At 40.1% G+C, this 14,728-nt stretch overlaps 1 protein-coding gene across 5 annotated transcripts in view; it reads right to left on the reverse strand.

Moving 5' to 3' along the window:
- si:ch211-250g4.3 (uncharacterized) overlaps positions 1-13,218 on the reverse strand; it is a 59,804-nt gene extending 46,586 nt beyond the window's left edge. For all 5 annotated transcript variants that reach the window (XM_062530243.1, XM_062530242.1, XM_062530241.1 and 2 more), the window contains exons 1-4: positions 13,041-13,218; positions 12,220-12,290; positions 4,962-5,210; positions 417-4,636 (exon numbers count right to left, since the gene is read on the reverse strand). In XM_062530243.1, the coding sequence (XP_062386227.1) occupies positions 417-4,636; positions 4,962-5,210; positions 12,220-12,241 (4,491 nt within the window). In that variant the 5' untranslated portion in view covers positions 12,242-12,290; positions 13,041-13,218. The remainder of the gene's footprint in view (positions 1-416; positions 4,637-4,961; positions 5,211-12,219; positions 12,291-13,040) is intronic.
- Between the last annotated feature and the right edge of the window lie 1,510 nt (positions 13,219-14,728).

The raw sequence follows: 14,728 nt of genomic DNA on the forward strand, positions 1-14,728 counted from the left end.
ATTAGAAACCTCAGTAGAAACATTTCAGTGGCAAATGTTCCTATCTATCCTATCTATACATTTTTCAGGCATGCTGAAAAGAACTGTCTGTGTGTTTTTTTTTTTAAGCCACCTCATAGTCCAGACAACTAGTATCGTTCCACAAACAATTATGCAAAAGAGCAATTACCTACATCTACCTACAGCTATTGTACCCACTGTAAAATTCGTATTGGACTAAATAAACAGATGGGTACTGTTTCTGTGTTTTGTATGTATATTAGTTCCTAATATCGAATGTTCCTGATATGGCACACTCAGGCTGTAAAAGATTACTGATGTGTTGCTGCTTTGGATTGCTGCTTTGGGTTGTGCATATAAAATAAAACTGACTTGACTTGACTGATGGTAATAAATAAATATCTAAACATGTATACCTTCTGTTGCTGTAAGTCTTCAAGGTCCAACTGCAGCTTCTTTTTCTCTTCTTGGGCCTGTTGTATAGCTTCTGAATCTTGTTGCATATCCTCTCTCTTGGTCTCTACCTTTTCTGTTTCAATCTCACACTCTCTCAGCCGTTCTTCCACCTCATCCCGCTGTTGTGCCAGCTTCAATTTCAGAATTTCCAGCTCATCTCTTGCTCTCAGGGTTCTTTCAAGTCTCTGGTCCAGGTCTCTTCTCTTTCTTTGTATCTCTAGCCTTACCATTCTCAGCTCATCCCTCTCTCTCTTAATGGCATGTGCACTTTGGTCTGTTTCTAGTTTTATTGTTCTCAGCAACTCACGGATGTGCTCTATCTCTTGAATCAGTCTTTGCAGCTCTGTGTTAATAAGCTCTCTGTCACTGATGTCTATATGACATGCTTCCATTTGACTCTGCATGTCCATTTTTGATCTCCAAATCATTTCTCTCGTTCTCTCCATTTCCTGAATCAGTCGAAAGATTTCTATGTTGATTTTATCCTGTTCTTCTGGGTCTCTGTCACTAAATTCTGCCTTGCTGTCAAATTCATCTCTGGCTCTTTGTATTTCAGCCATGAACCTCTCCATATCTTGTTTCTCTTTCTCTGTCTCTTCTCTTTTGAGTTGAAATTCATCCTTTGCTTTCTCTATCTCCGCTTTAATCTGTTCCATCTCGTCTCTCTTTCTCCTGGTTTTCCTCAGTCTCTGCTCAACCTCCTTCCTCTTTCTCTCCATCTCAGCTCTCATGTACTCCATCTCTGCCATGTCTCGTTTAGTCTTTTGCATTTTGTCCTCTAGCTCCTCTCGTTGCTTCTGGATCTCATCCCTCTGTCTCCTCATTTCCTCCATCTCCATTTGGGCTTGTTGCATCTTGAGCTCTACCTCCTCTCTCTGTTTCAAGATATCTGAGCGCATCCTCTCCAGCTCATTCTTCTCCATTTTTGTCTCCACCATTTTTGTCTCCACCTCCTCTTTCTGTCTCTGTATGTCAGCTCTCGTCTTCTCAAGTTGCTCCATCTCTCTTTGGATTCTTTCCATCTTGGCTTCAGTCTCATGTTTCTGCTTGTTTAAGTCATCCTTCATGCCCTGGATCTGGTGCATTTGTCTTTTAATCTCTTCCACTCTCTTGTTCACCTCTTCTTTTTCTACCTGTAACTTTTCTCTCTCCTCCCTTTCCTCTCTCTCAGTCTCATCCCACATTCTCTCAATCTCTGCTCTGACTCTGTCTATTTCTTGTTTTACCCGCTCATATGGCTCTGTCTCTTTCCGCGTTTCCTCTCTCATTCTTTCCAGATTCTCCCTTTGGTTCTCGAGCTCAACTCTCATCTGTTCCAGTCGTTCCTCCTCCTGTCTTGTTTCTCGCAATCTTCTCTTAACATCTTCTGTCTGTTCCTCCAGTTCTGTCCTTACTTGTTCCATTCTCTGCTTCTCCAGTGTTACTGTCTCTCGGGTCTGTTCAATAATTTCTCTCTCTCTCACCACTGCATTTTTGGCTCTTTCTATATCCTCTCTCTCTTTCTGCTGTTGTGTCCTCTGTTGTAACTCTTCTCTAATGCCATCGTACCTACTCTTATCCAGTTCCTCCTTGAGTCTAAGAGTTTCCTCACGTACCTGCTCCAGCTCATCTTGTTCTTTCTTTGATTCCCTTGTAACCTTATCAAGATCATCTCTCTCCCTCTGCATAGCAACTCTCAACTGTTCAATCATTTCTTTTTCCTGCTTGTTTTCTTGGAGCATGCTCTGTAAGAGCTGTCTTTCATCAGCATCTCTCACTCTCTCCTGGTCCTGTTGTAATCTAAGTATTTCTGTCCTCATGTTCTCCAGTTCTTCTCTCTCTCTTTGCAGCTCTGCTCGTTTCTCCAACTCCTCCATTGCCACCTCATATCTCCTTTTCTCTATCTCCTCTCTTCCTTTAACAGTCTCCAATCGCTGTTGTTCCAGGGTGCTCTCAGCTTCCTTTACTGTTTCCTTTATCTCTTCGGCCTCTTCATGGGCCCTTGATGCCTCAGAAACCCTTTTCTCAAGCTCTCTCATCTGTTGTTTCAGTTCTTGTCTCATTTGGTTGATTTCATCCACCTCTTTTTGTACATTGGTCTCTCTGCTTTGGATATCTTCCTTCTGAGCATCAAATTCTTGCTTTAACTGTTCCTCCCTTTTCTTCACATCATTTGTTCTTTTCTTGATAGAGTCTTTCTCCCCTCTTAAAAAGGCTTTCATTTGTTCAATCAGCTCTTTCTCTTGTCTAATTTCTTCCCTGTTCATTTCAATGTTTTCTTTTTCTTTTTGAATCTCCTCCTTAAGTTGTTCCAGATTTTCTCGTTCTTGTTGGGTTCTTGTTCTCTGTTCCATTTCTTCCTTCTCTGCCTCAGACCATTTTCTTTCCATTTCATCTTTTAGCTGAATGATTTCAGACTTTATTGACTCGTAATGTTCCTTTTCCACCTTATTTTTCTCCCTTTGTGTTTCCACTTCATCTCGTTCTCTTTGGATCTCTGCTTTCATGAGGTCCATTTGGTCCTTTGTTTGTTTTGTTTCTTCTATTTTATGCTCAATTTCATCAATCTGAAGCTGTATGTGAGCTTTCATTTTCTCCATTCGTTCTTTCTCTCTTTTTATAATCTCCCGGCTCTGCTCTGTCTCTTCCCTGTTCTTTAGTAGACCATACCTCATAGCCTCCAGTTCTTGTCTTTCTTTCAGAATATCAGTGCTCCTTCTCTCTATGTTTTCCTTCTCTATTTCTATCTCAGCTTTCATTCTTTCAGTTGTCTCCTTATCCCGTTGCACTTCTTCACTCCAGTGTCTCAGTTGTTGCCTTTCTTTCTCTTCCTTTATCCTGTTCATCTCACTAACCCTCTGGACCTCTGCCTTCATCCTCTCCACTTCGTCTCTCTCTCTCTGTATTCCAGCTCGATGTTCAATCTCCTCTTTCATTGTGTCATACTTTCGCTTCTCCATTTCTTCCTTTGCCTTCCGGGCATCATCCCGCTGTTTCTCCAGGATGTCTTTGGCCCTCTGGACCTCAGCTCTCACCTGCTCCAGTTTTCGGCTTGCTTGTCTCTTCTCCTCTATCCTCCTATCAATGGTCTTTGTCTTCTTTTGGATGTCAACTCTTGCCCAGTCTAGCTTTTCTCTCTCCTTAATCACTTCTTCTTTTTCTCTCTCCAGCTCCTCCTGTGACGTGTCTAACTCCCATCTTACCTTCTCCAAATCTTTCTCTTTTCTGGAGACCTCAGATTTTCTCTTCTCAATTAAATCCTTCTCCAGATGTAAATCTGCTTTCAGATTGTGTAGTCTCTCTCTCTCTTGACTGGTTTTCTCTTTGTTCGTTTCAATCTCCTCCTTTGCTATTTCTAATTCAGCCTGCAAACTCAGTAGTTGATCTTTTTCCTGTTGAATGAACACTCGCTGTTCCTGCTCATCTTTCTCTGCTTCTCGCCATCGCATCTCCATCTCTTCCTTAACTGTATTAATTTCATTTTTTATCTGTTCGAATTGTTCTCTCTGTTTCTTTATGTCACGTTTCTTATTCTCTAATTCATCTTTTTCACTTTGTACCTCAGCTTTCATCCGTTCCATGCTTTCTTTAGCATGTTTTGTCTCTTCAATTTGTTTTTCTATTTCGTAAATCTGTCCTTGGATGTCACTCTTCATCTGATCCATCTTCTCTTTCTCCAGCCTAATGATCTGTTGGTTTCTCTGCGTCTCCTCCTTTGTTCTTAGTGTCTCGTATCTTATCAGCTCCAGCTCTTGCCGCTCACGAAAGATCTCCTCGCGTCTGTGCTCTAGCATGTCTCTCTCGGTCTGGATGTCAGCCCTCATCTGTTCCATTCCCTCTCTCTCTCTGTCTGCATCCTCCCCACTCTGTGCCATTCGCTCTGTGGCATGTTGTAACTGAACTCTCAACTGCTCGATAGTTCTCTCGTTTTGTTGTCTCTCTTCTAAAAGCTGAGTGATTTCCACCTGCTGCCTCTGGATCTTCTCTCTCATGCTGTCCACTTCTCCTCGCTCTCTTTTTGTGCCCTCCCAGAGTCTCTCTATTTTCTCAATGGCTTGCATGGTTTCCTGTCTTCTGCGTTTTAGGGATTCCCTCTTGGATTGGGTGTCACCTTTTCGCCATGCTACACTCTCATCTCTTCTCTCAACAGGCCCCGGCGCCACATCTGTTTGAGTGCTCTTGCTGTTTTGGTGTCTCCTTTCTGTTGGAAAAACAATACATACTGTAATAATACAATTTATGTTGACTTTTGAGATGTCTATAATATATAAAAAAAAAGTGTGTCTAGAATATGGTGAATTCCTTCTATTTAGGAAATTAAATGATTTCACAATTTCACAATTTCAGCAATATGATTTCATATTGCTGATCCATGGGCCCTCTCTGAATGTTTAACACTCTGTAAAGCGCCATGAGACGTGTAATGTTTTGCCGCTCTCTAAGTGAAATTAAATTGAAATTGAAGAAAGCAGCCATACCAAATGTTTTGATGAAGTAAGTGAGTTCAACCTTGTGCATTAACTCACCCAGTTCCTTCATGAGTTTGGGCTCATGTCGCCTCAGGATCAGAAGAAAGGCCTCTCTGCTTTGTGGCAGTGCCATCTCCAGAGCCTTAAACAGTATCGTTAGTACCTCTTGGGGGGTTTGAGCATTCCGCACATCGAACGCTGCCTCCTCGTGGACCAGCTGCTGTGAGACCACATCATTTGCTATCGGCCCTACATCCTGCACCTGATGGATGATTTGCTCCCTGAACTCCTCCAGGAACTCCCCAGCTGGTGGAAAACAGAGTCAGAGGATGAGAGGTTAGAGGGAGTCTAGTATCAGAAAATTATGTTTGTTTAACCAGATAGTACGAGACTAGTAAGCCTTTGAAATCCCAATATTGTTCATCTGAATAATTATGGCAGCTGTACAAGCGAAGCGGCGGTCATATAGGTTTAGCTTTTTTTCTTCTGGATTCTTTTTTCTTTCAGTAATTCTATCAACGATTCCTGGGACACTGAAAGACCAGGCTTAACTTGGTGGGCATGTAGCCCCTCGAGGATGTTTGATTTTCGTTCTGCTATTTTGTTCACCCACGTAGCATAATATGATTTTATACAAAACATTATGGAATATTAAGTACGATAGGCCTACCATTGTAATATTATATTCTCGTCTGGCCTCAGTATTAATCGGAAAGACATGCAAAAAGAGATGAATGAACTGAACACTGCAACATAGGAAGATTGGTTTGTCTGCCTTCTTTCATATGTGTTGGCCATGCATTGAAATATTATAATACGTTCTGTCGATAAATCATGATTGGAAATAATGTTGCCTGTAATTGACGTCATTTATCTAGCCTATTTGTTTTGTAGCCTGTGTTTTAGAATAGGTGACAATACTTTCCTGTGCTCTCTGCTGGGGCACTTGTATGTTTCCATCTACTCCTCATGCCCCTGATATTTCCAAATAAAAAAAGCACTTACTGTACGGAAGAGAGTGGACTAAGATCACACAGTTCGAAGAGAAATTACACAACTATTTAAATGTGCTTTTAGTTGCCATACTTCGAGATCGTTTTTGGCAAGCGATAGTTCCATATTAGGAGCTTGCAAAAAAGCATTTTGCACATTAGCAGCAGCAAGCAACCTACAATTACAGTGTAAAACTGGTTGAAGTCTTCTCATGAACTTGAACTGTTGTCAGTTTGGTGAGCTTGTTTAATTAACGACCATCACATTGAGATAGCATACGTGAACCCTCTCTGAACTTCAAATATGATTAAGCAAATGACTTCAATGCTATACACTAGGCCTACTCACACAAAAGTCAGGGATATTCGGCTTTCGGGTGAAATTTCAGGATGAACCTATAAAATCCAGTAGCCTATAACCTTTACTGATGCACTTAATGTGACCTTCTCTAAACTTTTAGATGAGACAAAGTGTCCAACAATGTGCTTTCTGTACTGAAACAATAAATTTCAACCGAAGTCCAGATATCCCTGTCTAGTGTATGTGATGTTTGTGAGTAGTAGGTTACATACAACACATTACGATATAATGACATAGATTACGTAGGCTAAGGCTACATACTGTTTCGGTGTTATTAATGATAGGCTATTTGCAGTCAATCACATAGGTATTTTGGCTATAACCTTGCTGCTTATTATTTCACATAGGACGGCAGAATGTCCGATACCATAAAGGGATGTTGACATGTATTTGCCAATAGATAGATCGGCTGGTTTCAAATTTCACTTCACCAGAGAGGTTTCCCCGCCTTGCTTTTCCCCAACTTCCCACATCGCAGGAGACATTTAACACTCCTCGAACGAGAGAAAGCCTTTATGACATGGACATATCGCTGCCAAACTCGGGGCCCTATAGTCAAAGTCAAGTCAAAGACAAGTTTATTTCTATAGCACGATTTACAGACGGCTGAGCCGCACCAAAGTGCTTCACAGTAAAGTGCAAAAATGCAGAGAGTAAGTAAAAAATAAAAAAAAAGAAACACACATTTAGTTAAAAAAATAAAATAAAACAAAAGGTAACCATGGGACACTGTAAACAGGTGCGTAAAAGAAGGGGAACCCTAATTAAAAGCAAGTGCAAAGAGATGGGTTTTTAGCAGGGATTTAAAACTGTGCACAGACTGGGCTGCACGGATGTGGAAGGGGAGGCAGTTCCAGAGACTAGGGGCTGCAACTGCAAAGGCTCTATCCCCCTTTGTTTTTAGCCTGGTCCTGGGCACTTCCAGTAGCAGCTGGTCAGCTGACCGTAGTGCTCTGGAGGAGATGTGGTGATGGAGGAGATCAGAAAGGTAAGTGGGGGCCAGACCATGGAGGGATTTGAATACAGTCAGTAGGAGTTTGAAGTCTATAGTCTACGTGTATAGGAACATGGAGAGGTTGAGGAGTGGTTGCCGGTGTTATGTGGTAACTGGCTTCCTATGTCAAGTTGCTTCCCTGATGACGTTCCACGATTGATGACGTTTCTTCGACAGATGTGGCACCTTGATTTGTCAACTTTCTGATATAAACGGGAGACGAACGAATACAAATATGCATGACATCTTTAAATGTCAAAATTGGTTGTAGTAGGCTACGTGCACTAGATCATGAATATGCTATCGAAAAATTAATACCTAAATAAAGTAATTATAACTCCACGTCGGATTCGAACCAGCAACAAACTAGGCTGCAAGATTGACAGTGTGCTACTCATCTAGTCACGCCACAAACTACTTATGGGATACTTGTGATGTGTAGGCTACTTGACTTATACCATGTATATCATGATTGTAGCAAGTTACAGTTTTTTCTGAATGCTAAAGCACTAATCGTGATTCTTGTAGCACAATTTCTAAAACTATTAACACATATAGCAAAACCACTCACTGAGTTTGCAAAACTAAAAGCACAAACACTGCTTTGAACTCAGTTTGCAATTTTGTAACACACACTTTGCAAAACTGTAGGCACAATTCACTGCACAACACTCTTTTTTGCGGAACTTTAAACACAACTCACTGCTTACACTCAATTACCAAATTTCCAACACACTCCTAGCAAAATCATACACATGTATGGCTATCATTAACACTATTTTGCCAACTGTCATGGCACATTTTCACATGTGAAAACTGTTTTAGATCATTACTTCACTTTGCAATCAGCCTAAGCAGTGTAAATAAGGCACAGGTAAGATATCCGTGTGGAGTACAATGGAGGGAGCAGGAAGAGTGAGAATTAGAGGAGGCCTAGGAAGAGGACGTGGAGGTGAAGGAGCGAGAGGGAGAGGACGACAAGGACGAGGAGCCCGGTGCCTTGGACAGGAGGACATTGCATGCAATGTACTGTAGATGAAATTTTGTGGCCGTACCCAGAGAGATGTCATGATGTAGACAGATTTTTTTTTTTTGTCTCAGTGAAATTACTATTTTGTGTTTTGACTTTGTATTTGTTTTGATGAGTGTGAACACCAATACTTGAAGTTTGGATTCCTATATGTTTACACAACTATGACAAAAGTATGACCTCAAACTGACATACTGTAGCCTACCTTGTGCACAGAGAAAGCAAAAGCAAGATGTGTCTTGTATTCATACCATCAGTGTGTAGTTGACACAATGTGTGCTTAGTAGATGATGGCTTGTGTTTACTGATTGATAAAGAAACACCATTTTTACAAAGGTGTGAAGAGTTACAGTTTTTTCCAATCGTATACACACTAAAATTAAGGTTATCAGACAGTTAACAATACTTAACACTTAAGAAGCAAAACACCTGCGCAGAGCAGTACAACATTAAGCACAAATTCAGCTTCACACTTTTTGCAAAACATTACACACAGTGAATGTCAAAATGTAAAACACATTTTTACACCTTAGACACAGATAAAGATTGTTAGGTACTTCCTTCTCATTACAAAGCCCTGGCTTGCCAATGACCACACTAATGAACAAATTGAATAAACACATCCACCAGGTGTGTAAGCACGCATGTGCAAAATTGAAAACGCAGCACTCAGGTGTGTTATGCTCGATCCTCGAGGGGCGTTCCCACTGATCTATAACTAACACTGGATAGACTATCCCATTGTTTTCGCCCCATTATTCTTTATATCGATCAGTGAGGATCGAGGCCCGAGGAGCGAGGGAGGATGTATAAAAGCCCAAATGAGAGGCACCCATAGCCTGTGATGTGGATGAACTCTTATGGCTTGATCCAGCTAGACGGAGAGATGATTAGAGTATTACGTATTGTTGTTACTTGTTTATATTGTTGCTTTAGTTTTTCTTCAGTGACTGTAAGTGTACAGTACTTTTTATTTGTGTACAATTTTTTTTTCTACACTTTACAGTAGTAAGAACTATAATTTTGGCATTTTCTGTTGATTGATAACTGAACATATGGTACAGTGAAAGAAAGAAATATTGTCTGCAGCATCAGTTTTGTGCATTGCTTGATGAGGGTTCATGAAAATATTTTTGTCATCTAAATTATCCTAATGCTCTCAAACAATATGTCTGAGTAAGATCCATATATTGGAAGAGGGTTTTTACCGATGTGTTTTGAATTTATTGTGTTGGTGTGTGTAAGATAGCGACAGTGTGGAATCATTCAAAGAATGTGTTAGTGATATGAGAACAGTATAAGGTTTTATCAATGTGTTTATTGTTTTGACAGAAATATTTAATTTTGCTAACAATCTGTTACTTTCTGCTGATTGGGTGTTGTGTTTGGTTAATTGTGTGATGTGTTTAGACAAAAAGAGCCCCGTTTTCAAAATTGTGTGTAAACGATTGGAAAAAACTGTAATCAAGCTGTGTTCGCTTTTGCAAGAGAACTACAATGTTTTGATAATTTGGTGAAAGGTTTTGCTATTTGTGTTTAGAGTTTTGCAAAAATAGCCAATAGTTACAAAAAAAGTGCTTAACCAATCAGAAAAAACACGCCTGATCATGTTATCTTGCTACCGAGTTATCTTGCTACCGTTGCCCAAGCCATTTACCCAAGCCATATCCTTTTAAGTTGAGAAATGAAGTAGGCTATTGTAAAACATCTACCAAATCCATGTTTACATGTCAGCAACATTATCGTTAATATCCTATAAGCCTACGTGTTTACTGAGTTTTGACTATCCTTGTGCGTAAATGTTGCGTAAAATATGGAGACGTTAGACTTCTCCTGCCCATTGCATTTTAATGTCCGTGTTTCATGAACTGCATTCTTAAAAGGATAGTCTAGGCTGGACAAAAGGATACAAAATTAGACAACGGATTTTTATTTCAGCCTATTTATTTGCTGGCGTTCATGTGTCTCTGCTACAGACAGGTAGAGGTGGCCATAGCCTACTGAAACGTTTGTAAAACTTAACCATGATAACCAACTTAGAAGGCCTACGAAATGGCTTGGGCAAAGGTAGCAAAATAACTCGGTAGCCAGATTACATGATCAGCCGTGTTAACTTGCTACAATCATGATTATACATGGTATAAGTCAACTATACACATCACAAGTATCCTACAGATAGTTTGTGGCGTGAATAGCTGAGTAACAGACTGTCAATCTTGCAGCCTAGTTTATTGCTGGTTCAAATCCGACGTGGAGTTATAATTACTTTATTTAGGTATTAATTTTTCGATGGCATATTCATGATCTAGTGCACGTAGCCTACTACAACCAATTTTGACATTTAAAGATGTCATGCATATTTGTATTTGTTCGTCTCCCGTTTATATCAGAAAGTTGACAAATCAAGGTGCCACATCTGTCGAAGAAACGTCATCAATCGTGGAACGTCATCAAGGAAGCAACTTGACATAGGAAGCCAGATACCACATAACACCGTTTTTTTCAATGTTTAATAAAAATTGGAAATGCTGTTTCCTTATGTTTAGTTCTAACAACAGGTTTTCCCAACAAGTATTTTTCCTGAGACCTGAGAAGCCAACTGCTGCATTTTGTATCACCTGAAGATGTTTGATTTAGTGCACACAATGGCTACAAAGTCATTTTAAAAATGATGACCCTTGTCAGCATTAGAGAGGAGCCTGAGCAAAAGCTGTCCACAATGGTAACTTTGAATGCAAAGTTGGAGGAATAAGTCATCATAGGGGCTTGGGGTGTACAGAGGCGTTGTAGATGTGAACAAGCGCTTTAGACAAAAGGGGGAGGGTAAGTAAAGGTCTAAAGACAGCATAGCTTTTTACACTGAGTGCTTTTCCACAATTCTGCCTTTATTGAGGCACGCCTGTCCTTTTTATGTAGACAGAGGCAAAAAAGGGGGTTGACGTGGCCACCCAATTGTTCCACCAACGAGGGTAGACACAGAGACAGAACCATGCGAAATGATTCAAGGGGGGGAAAGGGGGAACCTGGGTGGGCCTTTGATGTGTGTGCAACCTATCACTGGGACATTAAAAAAATGCAAAAAACAGCTGATCAAAAGGAGCAACAGCACTGAGATACAGAGGAGACATTTAGTAAATTGAACCAGAAAAAAAAAAAAAAAAACTTCTTCATTTACAGCGTCCAAGATCCTCACACTTCTCACCTTTAAATTGCTCCCGGATTGTCTTCTCTAAATTTCTTAATCCAACATTGCAAGCAACATCGACTTCAAATTGTTGGCTACTCATCAGTTAACTAGTAGAGGTGCCTGTTCGTTTAACATTAGGCTGCTACTCTTTTATTTGTTATTAATCGTTCTTTTGAAATATTGTTCTTTTTTGGCACTAATGTACAGTAAATGTACGGTCAAGTGTAGCCTATGTTATTTCATGAAAAAAGAATCATGCTATGGGAAAATAAAGATTGGGAGTTCAAAATATTTGTTTGGTCCCATTGATTCATTAACAGCAGTAGGCTACCACTGACAGTACTGACTAGCAGCATACCTCCAATATCAATCAAACAACCTACATAACATGATTCAATTATGGTCTAATTGGTGTCTATTGTGTCTATTTAAAGTAAGGGATATGTCATTCTTAGTCATTCAAATCAACCAAACCTCAAATATCACTCAATATGAACAATACACAGCTTCCTTCAATATCTAGCAATATGAATAGATTTACTTTGTGAAGAAGCCATGAACCTGAATGAGGACTGTAGAGGGGATAGTTGTAGAGGGGATAGTTGTGTTTGAATGGAAACCCATAAATGGATGAAAGTCAATTAACTAGTCAGCCAGCAAAACCTTTAAGAAAGATTATTATGCAGTTTCCAATGTGAATGCATTCCATTTGTTGTGGCTGTACCCTTCACAGGAAAAACTGGGTGCCTACCATAATCATTTGATTCTGCCATTGCTGTGATAAGGCTCCTCTCTTGGCAGGTTCCAAGGGCAACTACTGGCCTGTGTAGATATACACTCACATGAGACCAAAAACAAAGCAATAATAACAATCACAAGAATAGACATAGGCCTAAATATAGTGAAGGCATACAGAAACAATACACACAGAAATAAATAAAATACTAAATGTCAGTAGTGTAATGGTTTATGGTTCAAATAAATGACTTAAACTATCTGTAAGCTTAAACAGAAATTCTAGGTTTCATGACAGGACACTTGATCAGATGAGGGAACTCCCTTCAGCACCCAACCCACAGACCTGTCAGCCTTAGGCTACATGCCAGTCTTAACATCACAACCTAACTTTGATCATTAACCTAAACAGACTAGTCTGAAGATAAAGATACAAAAATAATACAAAAAAATAATACAAAAAAAAAGAGAGAGAAAAAGTGCTGAATCCTAATGGCAAACATCCTATTCATATAGGCCACTCACTTTCCAGTGTAGGATGTAGCCTAACTCTGGGCTATCTTCAGGATATACACAATAAATATTATGGTTGCAGTCTGCTAGTAGGCTACTCAGAGTATGAAAAACAATATCCTAAAAATCCTAAGGCCAAAGGCCATGGATAGCTGCTTCTTATGCAACCTAACAGGTTAGCATACAGGTCATGATTAATAAATTAGGCCTAGGCTACTGCTAAACAAATAAGTAATAACCAAAGTACAATTATGAAAAGGAATAGCATCATTCATTCTAACATTAAGCTACAAGCTAAGCCTAGCCTACTTATCGACGACCTACCTTGTGAAGTTACCATCGGAGTTTCATACATTGTGCAGCTGTATTCATGAGGCCAGGTCCGAATCAACAGAGAACTAACCATGAGGCAAACTTCTATACTATCTTATAGGTACACACCCACAGAACCCACCTAATTCGAAGAGGAGAAAACGTGTCTTATGGAACATAGACTGCTTGATATGACATGGGCTCTGCACTGTCTGGTTCTTGCTGATAAGTGTAGTATAGGCTAGTCCATGATGCCTACAAGTGGGCACGGATCCCAACGCTTCGACACCGACTTCACTACCTAGGCCTAACCACCAGATGGCAGAATTTCACTGCACAGAACAGCATCTTGAATAGGCCTACTCATCAAGCTCACAATCCTCGAAAATGGAGAAGTGTCAAGCAGTGAACAAAGTGTTCATTAAGAATAAACGTTTTTATTCATTTATTTATTTTAGAATTCGTTGTTTGTAGACGCTGTTGTATTAGCAAACTCATTTCAGAGCCGTAAAAACAGCCAGAGATTTCTATACGGCTCATTTGTTAAAATAGCGCCCTCATTTGTTCATACACTGCATAGCTGGCATACTAACCTAGTTGGAGGAGCCTGGCTGCAGTGTGAAAATCGGGGCGGGGCTCAATGATGAGTTCATCCCACGTTGACCATGTCCCGTCATCTGTTACATTTTACATGTTTACAGAGAATGTCTAATAAGGGATATTTACTTAATTTTCAACAAAATGCTCAATGAAGAAGTTTCAACACTTAAAAAAAGTATAATTATCCTCCTCGAACTACTTAAAGAGGAAATATGAGTCACACTCACAGGATGCACAGTGTCCAATTAGGTTCTTACAACAATTTTATTTCTTATTGTGTATGTATTTTTCCTGATAATGATGCTGATGATGACCCTTTATTGTCTCTTTTAAGAGTCAGATAATAGCCTACAGGATGCAGCGGCACACATTGCCTATATCAAAGCTGATATCGATAAGGCCTAATGATGAAGTAGTGTCTCTGATTTCTTCACTGTTGACAAAGAACTATGTTACATTTAAACATGCATGTAGCCTAGCCAATGCATTTATGTTACCTGCATTTGACAAAATGATAATCGACTGAGCAAAAGCTGCAAAAGGAAACTGCTGTTTGTGAATATCGGGTCTGTATGAATAAATGGTATGGCGGATTCACAGTGCTGATGTTTCAGACTTTCAGACTTCAACAACTCAAATGTCGAGTCCTGGTGTGACTACATATAGCTGGATTACTGAACGGGCCCACCAAGCCTTGGGGCCCGAGGGCTCATATGGTCCTGAAGCCCAAGACTCTGTGTGAGGTTATGTTATGTCTTAATAGGGTCCCTCAATATGGGTTATGCTATTCACTCCTGATATCTGAACGGGGCCCCTCCGTTTTCACAGCCAGATGGCCTGAATCTGCTGATAGTTATGTCATGTTGTAAGTATCAATCTGTCAATTTCGTTCCACAAAACTCACCAGAAGTCACCATTAAAGGGGTTATTTTTCTAAATGTAGGCCTACTGCAATTTACTTGTATGCCACTGGACAGGACCTCCCTACCTTAGCTGAGATATCAAATTTCTGAGGCAGGCAGGGAGGCCTTTTCACGTCTGTGCCCAGGGGCCATTTGTGGGTGGAATCAAACACTTGTGAAAATCTCTGATAGCCTAGT

The sequence above is a fragment of the Sardina pilchardus genome, chromosome 24 (assembly GCF_963854185.1).
Source record: "Sardina pilchardus chromosome 24, fSarPil1.1, whole genome shotgun sequence".
Taxonomy (NCBI): Eukaryota; Metazoa; Chordata; class Actinopteri; order Clupeiformes; family Clupeidae; genus Sardina; species Sardina pilchardus.